The sequence below is a fragment of the Chlorocebus sabaeus genome, chromosome 23, assembly GCF_047675955.1.
Source record: "Chlorocebus sabaeus isolate Y175 chromosome 23, mChlSab1.0.hap1, whole genome shotgun sequence".
In the NCBI taxonomy this organism is placed as follows: Eukaryota; Metazoa; Chordata; class Mammalia; order Primates; family Cercopithecidae; genus Chlorocebus; species Chlorocebus sabaeus.
In genome coordinates, this window is record NC_132926.1 from 9,494,665 (window position 1) to 9,508,314 (window position 13,650).

General features: G+C 50.8%; 1 protein-coding gene across 2 annotated transcripts in view; it reads right to left on the reverse strand.

The window, feature by feature from the left end:
* The window catches only part of ERGIC1 (endoplasmic reticulum-golgi intermediate compartment 1), a 120,617-nt gene that overhangs the window by 10,798 nt on the left and 96,169 nt on the right, over window positions 1-13,650 (reverse strand). For both annotated transcript variants that reach the window (XM_008015307.3, XM_073010524.1), the window contains 2 exons: window positions 11,542-11,642; window positions 8,461-8,583 (listed from right to left, as the gene is read on the reverse strand). In XM_008015307.3, coding sequence (XP_008013498.2) covers window positions 8,461-8,583; window positions 11,542-11,642 — 224 coding nt within the window. The remainder of the gene's footprint in view (window positions 1-8,460; window positions 8,584-11,541; window positions 11,643-13,650) is intronic.

The following is a 13,650-nucleotide window of genomic DNA, read 5'->3' on the forward strand; positions in this document are numbered from 1 at the left end:
TCCTCTTTTCTCATTCAATCCTTGCCACTGCTAGGTGACCCTCATTTCACAGACAAGGACACAGGAGGTCAGAGAGGGAATGACTTGTCCACGGTCACAGGGCTACTGAGTAAGCAAGGATCACTATTGGGAGGCTGCCAAGGGCCTGCCTTTTCTCTTAGCCCACCTTGCCCCATTCCCAGCCGGAAGACTCTTCCTAGCCCCTCTCTTCATATACAGATAGCTTCCATGCAGGGAATCTGTCTTCTCAATTCTGTTAAGGTTTACGTACCAAATTTCCTGACGTAAGGGATCCCCGTCAGCAAGGGCTGTGAGGTAGGAAGCTGTGCATCTATAAAAACCAGCCTGGTGTGCAAAATGGAGCCCACTCGGTCCCATGTTCCTCTTCCGCCTCCGAACCTGCTCTGGGAGCGCGCGCGCCAGGAGGCCCCTGTCTGTGTGCAGACCCAGTTTGGAGCAATCTGTTTCTGGAACACAACCTTCTTGAAGATCTAGTTCAGCTCGGAATACCACGGAAGGATCTGAACTGAAGCGTTTCGCACATTTCCAGACCTGAATCACCAAGCTCCTAATATGGGTTCTGTTCTGTCCCTTGGAGAACAGAAATCGTCTTGGTGGGGGGTGTACCAAGGTGTACAACTCTCCTTCTATTTGCTCACTGTTTGACACCTATTTATTCCCACATTGACGCACTGGATCTAGAGATCAGCGATGACTAAACCTGGCTTTGTTGGAGCTCATGGTCCAAGGAAGGGAGACACCGAGGGAACTCTGAGCAGGGTAGTGGGGGCAGAGAGCAGAGAACCGAGGCTGCATATGGGAGCTCTGAAGGCTGTCCTGCCACTCCAGGGCCAAGATGGTCATTTTTCCAACTCACATCATCTTAGTGGGTAGAACCTTCTCAGTTTGAAGTTTGTCTCTTGTCAATTCTTCTTTTTTTTTTTTTTTTGAGATGGAGTCTTGCTCTGTCACCCACGCTGGAGTGCAATGGCACGATCTCAGCTCACTGCAACCTCCGTCTCCCTGGTTCAAGCGATTATCCTGCCTCAGCCTCCCAGGTAGCTGGGATTACAGGTGCGTACCACCATGCCTGGCTAATTTTTGTATTTTTAGTAGAGACAGGGTTTCACCATGTTAGTTAGGTTGGTCTTGAACTCCTGACCTCATGATCCACCCTCCTCGGCCTTCCAAAGTGCTGGGATTACAGGCGTGAGCCACCGAGCCCAGCCTTGTCAATTCTTCTTAATGCCCACTGCCCTCTTTCCTGCCCCAGCCCTTGCTGCCTTAGTTTCTGGCAAATGTTTGCAGAAGCCTAAACAGATGAACAAAAGGTATCAGATATGGGCAGGAAAACTTGCGAACTATCAGCCAATCTGCCTCAGATGGATGATGGCTTTTTTGATGGTTTGTATGTGTGAAGCTGTGATTTCACCATGCATATTCACAATAAAATAAAACTTTGTTTCCTGCTCTAATATTTCTTCCTGATTCCCAGGATGAAAGTCACTGTATCAAATGATCCTGGTGTGTGTCTTACCAGGAGTTCTATGACTTCTGGGGGCTTTGTTGCTGCAACACCCCTGACAGCCCTTGTTCTGGAAGACAGAGGCTCCTAAGACAGTGCTGGGGGTAGGGGATGTTGCAGAGGCAGGCACTGGGGTCACGTTCGAGCCTTGCCATTTGCTGGCTGTGTGCTCTTGGATGAGTTTTTTCACCTCTCTGAGCCTCAGTTTAACCCATTTATAAAACAGGAACAAAATCATCTACCTTGAGGGGTGGCTGGGAGGGCTAAAGGAGGTAACTATGTAATTACCTGGCACATAGTAGGTGCTTAATAGGGGTAGCTATATGATCACTTTTTCCCCTCATCCTGTCTGGCTAGGGAAAATATGATCTTTTTTTTTTTTCTTTTTTGAGACAAGGCTGGAGTGCAGTAGCATGATCTTGGCTCACTGTAGCCTCCACCTCCCGGGTATAAGTGATTCTCCTGCCTCAGCCTCCACAGTAGCTGGGACTACAGGCATGCACCACCACACCTGGCTAGTTGTCTTTTTAGTAGAGACAAGGTTTCGCCATATTGGCCCGGCTGGTCTTGAACTCCTAGCCTCAGGTGATCTGCCCACGTTGGCCACCCAAAGTACTGGAATTACAGGTGTGAGCCACTGCGCCCAGCTGAAAATATGATCACTTCTTTAGGCAGCTGCCCCTTACACATTTCTGAGCACCTGTGTCCAGGCCAGGCCCTTCACTGGATGCTAGGGACACAGGTAAGTCAGACCTGGAGGTCATCATCAGGCCTGGCAACCAGGCAGGGCAATCTGAAGTCTAGGGGATTAGTCCCCTGGTTAGAAAGCATGAAGGAGGGCAGCACAGAAGAACGTCTGTGGGTGGGGCTCCCTGTAGCAACTCTCCCTCATACCCAAGTTAAGCCCTGGCCAAGGGCCCTGAGCACCACTCGAGTTAAGTGAGCTGCACAAATCTTCAAGAATGATAAGTTTTGAGTAGCACGCAACGGGAGGGTGTCATCGCCATCCGGTACTTCTTGGTGGGCAAAAACCATCCCAGCCATACTGGCCCAACTGGCACTTTGTTTAATGGACTTCTGGCTGTTCCTCCAAAATAAAATCAACCACGCAAGGAAAGAGATCTGACACCTCTGAAGCCATCCAGTCTGTCACCACAACCCACTTGAATGCAATCTCAATCTCAAAAAGGGAGCTTCAGCAAGTGGCAGGGGACAAATGTGTTGTGTGGGAGGGGAGCACTTTGGAGGGGATTACTTGCATGTCGTCAAATATGATCTGTTTACTCCCTTAGCACTGGAATGTTCTGATAGAGCACAGAACATCGCTCTGAGCAAGGTGCCCCAGGTGCCGAGAGAGAGGAGCTCCAGGAAGCCTGGCTAAAGACTTCCAGGAGGAAACACTGTTTAGGCTGGGGATAAACAAGCCCTTTCGGGACAATGAGACCCTGCGGGGGCAACCTGGAACCAGCCAGGTACTTAACACTTGGCAATGCATCGGGGAGGCCCCACCTGCCTCTACCCTCCCTCCCTCCAGCCCACCCACAGCTGCCTCCCAGCCCCGCAGCCGCCACATGACGACATCCTGACCTAAGCCCCTCTTCGTCTCCAGCCCCTCTAAGGAGCTATTTGCAGAGGCCCCCATTTGCCGTTTAGGGGCTTTGCACGCAAGTGTTTGATTTTAAAAAGAGAGAAAGAGAAGCCACAGCAGGTGCCTCCACTTCCATCCCGGCCCCACCCCACCCTCCGAGGGCTCCCAGGGATCTTTGTGCCGTGTGTGTATGTGTGTGTCTGAGTGCTGGCGTCATCCCCACATCTGCTGCCCTGTGACAAGGGCCTTTGAAGCTCCACAATGACGCCATCTGCCAGGCACAGCCGGCCGGCTGGCTCCTTCAGAGCTGACCCCACGGTTACCATGGCAACCAAGGTGGTGGCACGGGGCCTTCAGAAGAACCACCAGGCTAATGATGTCAGGAGGTTCCCTGCAGCAGTGTGGCCCACAAGCCTGGGGCTTTGTCAGCCCATGCTTGAGCAGAGGTGGGTGGGGCAGAGATGGAGGACAGGCTGGTGGCCAAGGACAGGAAGAGAAGAAGGAATCATGGAGGCATTGGGTCTCTGATGAAGGAAGCGTCTTCCCTGTGGCTTCTCGGAGCCTCCTGCTCTCAGAAGGTCAGCGGCTCACTGGGGAGTCTGTCACCTGCCAAAGGGGGTGGCACGGCCTGCATAGGACACGTTACACTGGGCACCTCTGCACATAGTATTCCCTTTCCCGGGGCCCTTTCTCTTCAGCTCAAGGCCCATCACAGGATTCCCTTCTTGGAGCTTCCCAAACAAACGGGATGGCACCCTCTCGTTTGCCTGCAGTGTCAGGCACACATCTCCACTACAGCCCCGTCAATGCTCCCTGCGCTCACTCATCTGCCCCACCAGCGGGGTCTCCTTGAAGGCAGGGACTGTGTATGATTCAGCTAACCCTGGTGCCTGCTACAGAGGCCGGCACATGGTGAATTCTAGCAAATGTTAAATGAATAAATGAAGTCCCTTCATTTCTCAGCCACTTGCCAAGTGATTTCTTTTCTTTTCTTTTTTTTTTTTTTTTTTTGAGATGGAGTCTCATTCTGTCCAGACTGGAGCACAGTGGCCTGATCTCGGCTTACTGCAATCTCTGTCTGCCAGGTTCAAGCAATTCTCCTGCCTCAGCCTCCCGAGTAGCTGGGACGACAAGCATGCACCACCATGCCTGGCTAATTTTTTGTATTTTCAGTGGACATGGGGTTTCACAATGCTGGTCAGGCTGGTCTCGAACTCCTGACCTGGTGATCCACCTACTTCGGCCTCCCAAAGTGCTGGGATTACAGGTGTGAGCCACCGCACCCGGCCAATTTATTATTATTTTGTGAGACAGAGTCTCGCTCTGGCACCAGGCTGGAATACAGTGGCATGATCTTGGCTCACTGCAACATCCGTTTCCTGGGTTCAAGTGATTCTCCTTCCTCAGCCTCCCGAGTAGCTGGGACTACAAATGCCTACCCCCATGCCTGGCTAATTTTTGTATTTTCAGTAGAGATGAGGTTTTGCGATGCTGACCAGGCTGGTCTTGAACTCCTGACCTCAAGTGATCCCTCTGCCTCAGCCTCCCAAAGTGCTGAGATTACAGGCATAAGCCGCTATGCCCAGCCATTACCAGGTGATTTTTAATGCCCAGAGTCTCAGCTGCTTTCCATACAACAGCAAACAGAAACAGGGACAGAGAAGAGCCTTCTGAACCCTACTGTGAGGCCTGGATGGAGGGGGTTTCTCTGCTACAGTCAATGCTACAGGTGCTAGGCCTCTGAGGAGTGGTTTAGACCTGCATGGAGGCACCAGGGAACCTACTTGTATCTCTGTGTGTGGCTTATCGTGGGAATGAAGTAGGAGAGCTGGAGTAAGACTCAGCACCAAGACCCACTTGGGGTGTGCTACCTGTGGGGTCTTGGGTGAAATCATTTGCTCACAAATCCCCTGATTTTTTGGGTCCTGGGGTCTGTGCATCTCCCCTCAGAGTAGCTACATCCATGTCCCTGCACACCAGTAGTACATGTGGGTTCCCATAGCTTCACATCTTCCCAATCTTTGTAGTAGCAGGTTTTCAATTTTTTTTTTTTTTGAGACAGAGTCTTGCTCTGTCACCCAGGCTGGAGTGCAGTGGCGCAATCTCGGCTCACTACAAGCTCCGCCTCTTGGGTTCACACCATTCTCCTGCCTCATCCTCCCCAGTAGCTGGAACTACAGGTGCCCGCCACCAATGCCCAGCTAATTTTTTGTATTTTTAGTAGAGACGGGGTTTCACCGTGTTAGCCAAGTTGATCTCGATCCCCTGACCTCGTGATCCACCCGCCTCGGTCTCCCAAAGTGCTGGGATTACAGGCATGAGCCACCATGCCTGGCCTCTTTTTTTTTTTTTTTTTTTTTTTTTTTTTTGTGGAGACAGTCTCACTCTGTTGCCCAGGCTGGAGTGCAGTGGAGTGATCCTGGCTCACTACAACCTCTGCCTCCCAGGTTCATCTCAGCCTCCCATATAGCTGGGATTACAGGTGCACATCACCATGCCCTGCTAATTTTTGTATTTTTAGTAGTGCTTTGCCATGTTGGCTAGACTGGTCTTGAACTCCTGGCCTCAGGTGATCTGCCCGCCTCAGCCTCCCAAAGTGCTGGAATTACAGGTGTGAGCTGGCCAAGTTTTCAATTTCTGTCAGTCCAATAGGATTCAATTGGGTCTTTTAATTTTTTCATTTTTCTGAGACCAGGTCTCACTTTGTTGCCCAGGCTGGAGTGCAGTGCCACCATCATGGCTCAATGCAGTGTCAACCTCCCACACTTAAGCAATCCTCCCACCCCAGCCTCCCAAGTAGCTGAAACTACAGGCATGCACCACTATGTCTAGCTAATTTTTTAACTTTTCTTTTGTAGGGATGGGGTCTTGCTGTGGTGACCAGGCTGGTTTCAAAATCCTGGCCTCAAGTGATCCTCCTGCTTCCACCCCTCTAGAGTGCTGGGATTACATCTTTGAGCTACCATGTCTGGCCTGAATTGAGTCTTGCCTTCTCATTCCTCCAATTTCTAGTGAACTTGAGCATCTTTTCACTGCCAGTATCATCTCCTCTGTGAAGAGCTGGTCCTTGGCCTTGTCTATTTTTTTTTGGTTGTTAACTTTTTCTTTCTTTTTTTTTTTTTTTTGAGACGGAGTCTCGCTCTGTTGCCTAGGCTGGAGTGCAGTGGCCGGATCTCAGCTCACTGCAAGCTCCGCCTCCCAGGTTTACGCCATTCTCCTGCCTCAGCCTCCCAAGTAGCTGGGACTACAGGCGCCCACCACCTTGCCCGGCTAGTTTTTTGTATTTTTAGTAGAGATGGGGTTTCACCATGTTAGCCAGGATGGATCTCCTGACCTCGTGATCCGCCCGCCTCGGCTTCCCAAAGTGCTGGGATTACAGGCTTGAGCCACTGCGCCCGGCCTGGTTGTTAACTTTTTCTTACTGATCTCTAGGAGTTCTTTACATATGAATTCTGAAGGCTACCTCTTTCCCATATGTGTGGCCAGTATCTTCCCAGGCTGCGTGTGGCGTTTTTGCTTTATGTTATGTGCCGTTTGTTGAACAGAAGTTTCTAACTTTTATGTGGTCAAAGAGAACAGCAAAAAACTGTCTGAGGCTCATGTAAGCACCAGACTTATGACACCCTTTGTATGTCTCTGTCTGTTTTGTGGGGGTTTTTGTTTTGTTTTTTAGAGAAAGGGTCTCGCTCTGTTGCCCAGGCTGGAGTGCAGTGGTATGATCATGACTCACTGTAGCCTTCAAATCCTGGGCTCAAGTGATCCTCTCACCTCAGTCTCCTAAGTAGCTGGGACTACAGGTGCGTACACCACCACATCCAGCTAATTTAAGAAGATTCTTAGAGATAAGCTTTCACAATGTTGCCCAGGCTGGTTTCAAACTCCTGGCCTCAAGCGATCCTCCCACCTCAGCCTCCCAAAGTGCTGGGACTACAAGTGTGAGCCACTGTGCCCCGTCCTACTTGGCTTTTCATATCTACAAAGAGCTTCTCCTTTCACCATCTCCTGAGTCCCACAAGGCCCTGGGAGGTGGCAGGAACAGAGATGATCGTTCTTACAACACAGATGAGAAGGCAGAGGCCCTGTCACAGCATCCCACTGTTCTGCCTCCTGGCAACTACTTTTTCCTCTTCCAGTAGCTGGCCCCTGCCTTTTCTCTTGAGGAACCTCATTCCTCACAATCTCTGTCCCTGTGGTTTGGATGGGGTTGACACCAGAGCAGGTACAGGGCCTAAGCCTGGCCAACCAGAGCATTTGATTTCCCAGGCCACAAGGATGGCATGAGGCCTGAGCAGGGCCAGTGAGAGCACTGTCCTATCCAGGACTTGGTTAGAATGACTGAGAAAGAGGCCATTTCTACTGACTTGAAGATGAAGTCAGTATAGAGGAAAGCAGATCTGAAGACAGAGACCTATTCCTGGCAATGTTTGAGGCTGGATCCAGCCATGCCTGAGATCTTCTACTCCTCAGGCCAGCTCAAGGTCTGGTTCTGGATCTTCGGTAACAGAGTCTTGACTAATACTGACCTAGTTATTGTGGGAAATCAAAGAGCCAAGACCTTTGATCTTGAACCATCATTATAAGTATAAAGAAGTACAGAAAAATAAGGACCTCCCAATGCTATATTTATCTTTAGGTCTCAGTTTCCAAATCTGTGAAGTAGGGATAGCCACCCTGTCTCTTCCATCTCAGCTAACTCTGGCTTCTTCAGTACCTCTTGGGCCTCTTGGGTGAAGGAGGGCACCCTGGTCCTCCTGTTCTGACCCCAAGGACCTTCTGAATGGGAGGCCAGGAAACAGTAGACGTGATAGAAATAATCAGCATAAAGGAAAACTAACATCAGCTTGAAGCTGCCCTAGAGAAAACTGGACGTGGTAAAGACCATGGCAAAAAAGAGAGAACAGGGAGGAAGGAGAGAGAAAAATCTGACCCTATTAGCAGCTACAACTGGAAATTAGACCTGAAAAAAAATGAGTTAAATCTTTGGTGTAAAATTTACACATGAAAGGATAAACTCTGCTAAGAATAATTTCCATAACAATAAAAAACTGGAGAAAATCCTAAACATCTACTGGAACCATATGGAGATTTGCTTCAGGAATTAAATGGATTTCGGGGCATTCTCCTCTGGAAAATACTTTCTAGACAAAACGTCATTCGTACTGGTGTGTTTCTGAGAACATTTCTCAGCATCCTTCGGGTCGAAGCCTCCTGTGCACAGCCAGAGCCGCTAGCCCTGTAGGCTGCATCCTGTTTCAGCAAGAACAGGTGAGGGGCACTAAGGAAAGGGGTCCAGAGCAGGCGCACGGTGGCTGGCTCAGGGCCCAGCCCACTGCCCCAGGCCACTCACCGTGGTGATGAATCTGTACAGCGGCTGCCGTCTCTCTGTGTACTTGACCGTGATGGGGCTGAGGTCGTAGCGGAACCAGATGGCAGGGATGATACGGCCTGTGTGGCTGTAGGCGACGTATTCCTGGGGTAGAGGATATGAGAATCAAAAGTACAAACTGTGTCCCAGGGTGGGTGGGTCCCCCAGTAACCCTCCAGAAAGGACTTTCCTCCCTCTCTGCTCCACAAAGCCAGACTCCCCCACTCCCTCTCTCATATCCCTTCCCCTGGAGGCCCTAACCTCTGCTGTGCACAGCTGGGCATTTTTGACCCCCTTGGTTGTTTAGAAATTGACCATGTGAGCTGCAAGCAGCAACAGATTCAGAAAATACATTAGGAAGCAGAGCTGTAAAAGGAAAAGTGTAATTGTTGGCTGAGTAAAGGCCTATGGCCTCCTTCAACCCCTAGGCCATGCGAAATCCATTCATTTATTCAACAATGGTTTGCTGAACGCCTCCACTGTGGTGGCCCATGGCTGGCTGCTGGGGACCCCGAGGTGAGCAAGTCCTGCCCTTTCCCCACAGGGAGTCACAGTCTGCAGAAGGAGGAAGACAAGAATATCCCTAACACTGCGACATCACGCATGTTGGATGGAGGGACATGGAGAGTTGAGGGGGCCATGAACAAATGAACGAACGACCCATTCTCCCAGGAGGCATCTGGGAGACTGGGGAGGGGACATTCTGAGCCACACATGATGGATAAGCAGGAGACCCGGTGTGTGTGTGTGTGTGTGTGACGGGTGTAAACGCCGTGTGGGGAGCGGGCTAGCTGCCTCAGAGGAATGGACTGAACTGCAAAGCCAGAAGGCCCCGCCCTGCCACCAACCTTCCCGAGAATGCACACAGCAGGGACTAAGGATACTAAGGGGCTGAGCTAACAGGCATCCTTGGGCCAGCCCCTCCCTCCCTCAGGGACTTGGTTTCCCCATCTAAACACCGATGGGCCTGGGATGATGACCCCTGGGATCTCTCCAGTTTGGGCACTTCGAGGTGCTAAAATCTGCAACAACTGGAGACCGTATTGAACCACTGGGGTACCCCCCACCCCAAATGCTGAGCCTGAGGAGCCCAGGCCACTCCAGAGGTCACACTGAGCCCTGACCTCCCACTGGGTCACTGCTGCCTGCTCCCAGGGCAGAGTGCGGCTGCAGCCGCAGAGAAGCTGAGCAAGCTGCTCTGGCTGCTCGGCCTCGCCAAAGCATTGGGAAAAGGAGCTTTGAGGAAGGGAAGATCAGCTTTCTCTAGGAGAGCTTCTGGGGTAGGTTGACTGTCTGGGTCACAGCCTAGAGCTGAGGGACAGAGAAAAAGAGTGAAAAATAGCAACAGTCAGTATCATTTACCTAAAGGTTTTTTTTTTTTGGTGGGCTAGGCATTTTTGAAAACATTGCCTCACATGACAGCAATCTTATAAAGTATCATCTCTATTTTATGAATGAGTAAACTGAGGCACACAGTGGCTATGTGACATGTCCCGGGTCAATAGCTAGTGAATGTCTGAGCTGGAATTTGAACTGCAGTGTGGTCCTGAGCTTGCATCTGTGCTTTTCCATCTGTTAGTTGCTATGAGCATGTGAGGGTTACAATGAGATGCCCCTTGTGAAACAGTGAATAAAAGAAACAGAGCGCCCAGGAACATCAATTTAGGGTGAGTCAGAACAGAGGGACTAAGCCATTGGACAGAGAGCAGCTCGCAGGTAGGCAGACTCACAGCCCCTTCCTTAGACTGAGGCATGAGGTGATCAAGAAGCCAGGCTCTGGAGCTCAAGGAAAACCTGTTCTAATCCCCACTCAGCCAGTTTATAGCTCTACAACCACCTCTTTTTTTTTTTTTTTTTTTTTTTTTGAGACGGAGTCTTGCTCTGTCGCCCGGGCTGGAGTGCAGTGGCCAGATCTCAGCTCACTGCAAGCTCCGCCTCCCGGGTTTACGCCATTCTCCTGCCTCAGCCTCCCGAGTAGCGGGGACTACAGGCGCCCGCCACCTCGCCCGGCTAGTTTTTTGTGTTTTTTTTTAAGTAGAGACGGGGTTTCACCGTGTTAGCCAGGATGGTCTCGATCTCCTGACCTCGTGATCCGCCCGTCTCGGCCTCCCAAAGTGCTGGGATTACAGGCTTGAGCCACCGCGCCCGGCCTACAACCACCTCTTAATGCCTCAATGGCCAAATCAACAAAATGGGCTCAATAACAGTCTCAACATCAGAGCTGTCATGATGACTGAGAAGATGGAAGAAGAGAGCTTAGCACGTCTAGCCCCCAGGAAGTACTCAATGACTGACAGCTATGCCTCCTACTATTGTTATAATTAACTGAACTAAACAGGTATCACTTATAAGGGGTTTGGGCAGCCTTGGAATGGAAGAAAAAGGACAGTCCTGGTGGTAAGTGGGAAAAACCCATCCACCAGGGTCTAGCAGGGGCATCTCAACCAACAGGCTTCAAGTATTCATGTCCCATTGGTGTGGTACCCCTGGGGAAGCCCAAGGCTGTCTTGGCTTGAGACCACTAATTTCTGGGCCATCCCACTCTGCAGACTCTGACTATGCTCTGCTGCTCACTAAGGCCTGGTGTCTTCTCCATGACTTTGAGTGTTGGGGTCCTGGGGACACCCCTGTCAATCAATAGCAAATTAATCAACAGCCATCTTGGTGTGACACAGCAGCCTCATGAGTTTGGGTAAAGTGCCTGTGCCCTGAGAGCAGCAGTGTCTGTGTGTGTTGAGCACCCTGGGGTCTGTGTCTAAAGACACTCAGACCAGATGCAGGGCTGTTTGAAACAGCCCTGCAACCCCAGGACCTTGTAGGACGGAGCCTATCTGCTCTTTCTCAAACCCTATCTCCTGGTTAGATCTGTTCTCCTTGACTCTGAGACTGCGACTAGGCCTTTCACCTTTACCCAGAGACAGAGCCTGGCCCAAGCTAACCCCCAGGAAAGGCCTCCAGAAAGGAACCGGAAGAAAGTGCGTCGGTGCAGCCTCCTGTCGTCTCTGCTCTCGGTCAGCAGAGGGCGCCGCCGCACAGAGCTTGGCCCAGCCATCGCCCGCGCACCTTGTTGGCCACCGTGTACTGGTAGGAGTACCGCTGCTTGCCACTCTTGTCCTCATAAACCGTGGGTACAATCTTCAGGATGTAGTCGTGGGAGGCCAGGGCTGCGGGAAGGACACAGCAGAATGAAGCAGGGGACAGGCACTGCCCGCTGACAGCTCTATGTCATTTCAGTCCTAATCCTAAACCCCCTGGGCACAACAGGGGGCTCATTCCCCCCAGTTTTATCACCAACCAACTGCTCTTCATCTCCCCTTGGACACCGGGAATTAGGAGACTCTATCCATCAGGATCTTCCTCCTGCACTATATACATTATTAAAATTCTGGAAACAACCCAAACGTCCATCGACAGAGCAACCATGAAAGAGTGAGTGTTGGCCGGGCGCGGTCGCTTACTGTAATCCCAATACTTTGGGAAGCCGAGGCGGGTGGATCTTCTGCAGTCAGGAGTTCAAGACCAGCCTGGCCAAGATGGTGAAACCCCGTCTCTACTAAAAATTCAAAAATCCCAGCTACTCAGGAGGCTGAGGCAGGAGAATCGCCTGAACCTGGGAGGCAGAGGTTGCAGTGAGCTAAGATCACACCACTGCACTCCAGCCTGGGTGACAGAGCGAGACTCTGTCTCAATAAAAAAAAAAAAAAAAGTGGGTGCTAGGAGCAGCTATTCTCCAACAGGGAAAAGAACCAAGTCATGGATTGGGGGAGGGGGAGACACTCTCTATCCATGTAAATATATAGGAGAATTATCTGGAAAGATGCCCAAGGAACCACGGGCAGCTTTAGCTTCTGGGGAGGAAGGCAGGATTTGAGAAAGATCCCATTTCATTGTACAACCTCTGATATTGTTTGAATAGTTTTACTTTTAAAACAAACTATGTTTCAGTATTAAAAAGAAAAGAGCCTATCAACCAGAAAAACTGCACCGCTGAAGCACTGAGTAACTGAAAATGGGGAAAGAAATCAACGGCAGATCAGTTCTTCCTGGATGGGGGAGCTGCTGAAGGCAGGGATGGAGCCTTACTCATCTCTGTGTCCCCAGAGCCCCGTGCAGGGCCTGGTACCAAGTGGACCGTGGCAAATGCTTACTGAATGAATGAACGGATGGAAGGATGACTGGACAGGGGCATGAATGAAAGCACAGATGAATCAGCTGCTGATAAGCATGAGGTAACTGGAGTCCAATGCTGGGCTAATAGAATGCTGGCCCAGAGCGGCCAGATATCACCCAGGAAAGGTATGAACTGTCCTGGGCCTTCTGGGATGCTTACAGGAAGCTCATGGGCCTTCTAGACTCTCGGGTCATGGACTACAGAGCTAAAATAACACAGCAATTCAGGCCTGTGGGTTCTAATCCTGGTCGCATAGCCGAGTCAGTCCTCTTCTATAAGAAGGCTGGGGATGCAGACAGCATTCACTGCCCTAACACTCCCTCCCTGCCCCGACACTCCCTTCCTGTCCCTTCCTGCCAAAGCCACATCTCAGTAAGCAAAGGAAGTGTTTCCTGAATTGTTCGGAGTGGGTTCCTCTGAAAACCTGAGACAAGTCCTGCAGCCGCCGAGCCAAGTCCATGAAGACTCCAACATCTCTCTGTTCAGCCCCGTAATGGTTCTCAGATGTCAGAAGCAGTCGAATCATTTGGATTAAAGGACACCTGGGCCTCTTTCCAGGAGCAGCCCATTAAATGGTCAAGGGTGGAGCTCAGGATTTACATTTTTAAAACAAGAGCCCAAGACCACGCTTGACAGTGGTGTCCAAATGCCTATCGCCCTACGTTAAAAACTTGAAGAAATGAAAAAGTGAATGCCTTATCAAAATCACCCCTGTAATATTTCTTGTTAAAACTTGTACAAGGCTGGACGTGGTGGCTCATGCCTGTAATGCCAGCACTTAGGGAGGCTGAGGTGGGAGGATCACGTGAGGTGAGGAGTTCAAGACCAGCCTGGCCAACATGGTGAAACCCCATCTCTACTAAAAATACAAAAATTAGCCAGGCGTGGTGGCACACACCTGTAGTCTTGGCTACTAGGGAGGCTGAGGCAGGAGAATCGCTGGTTGCAGTGAGCCGCCACTGCTCTCCAGCCTGGGCAATAGAGTGAGACTCCATCTCAAA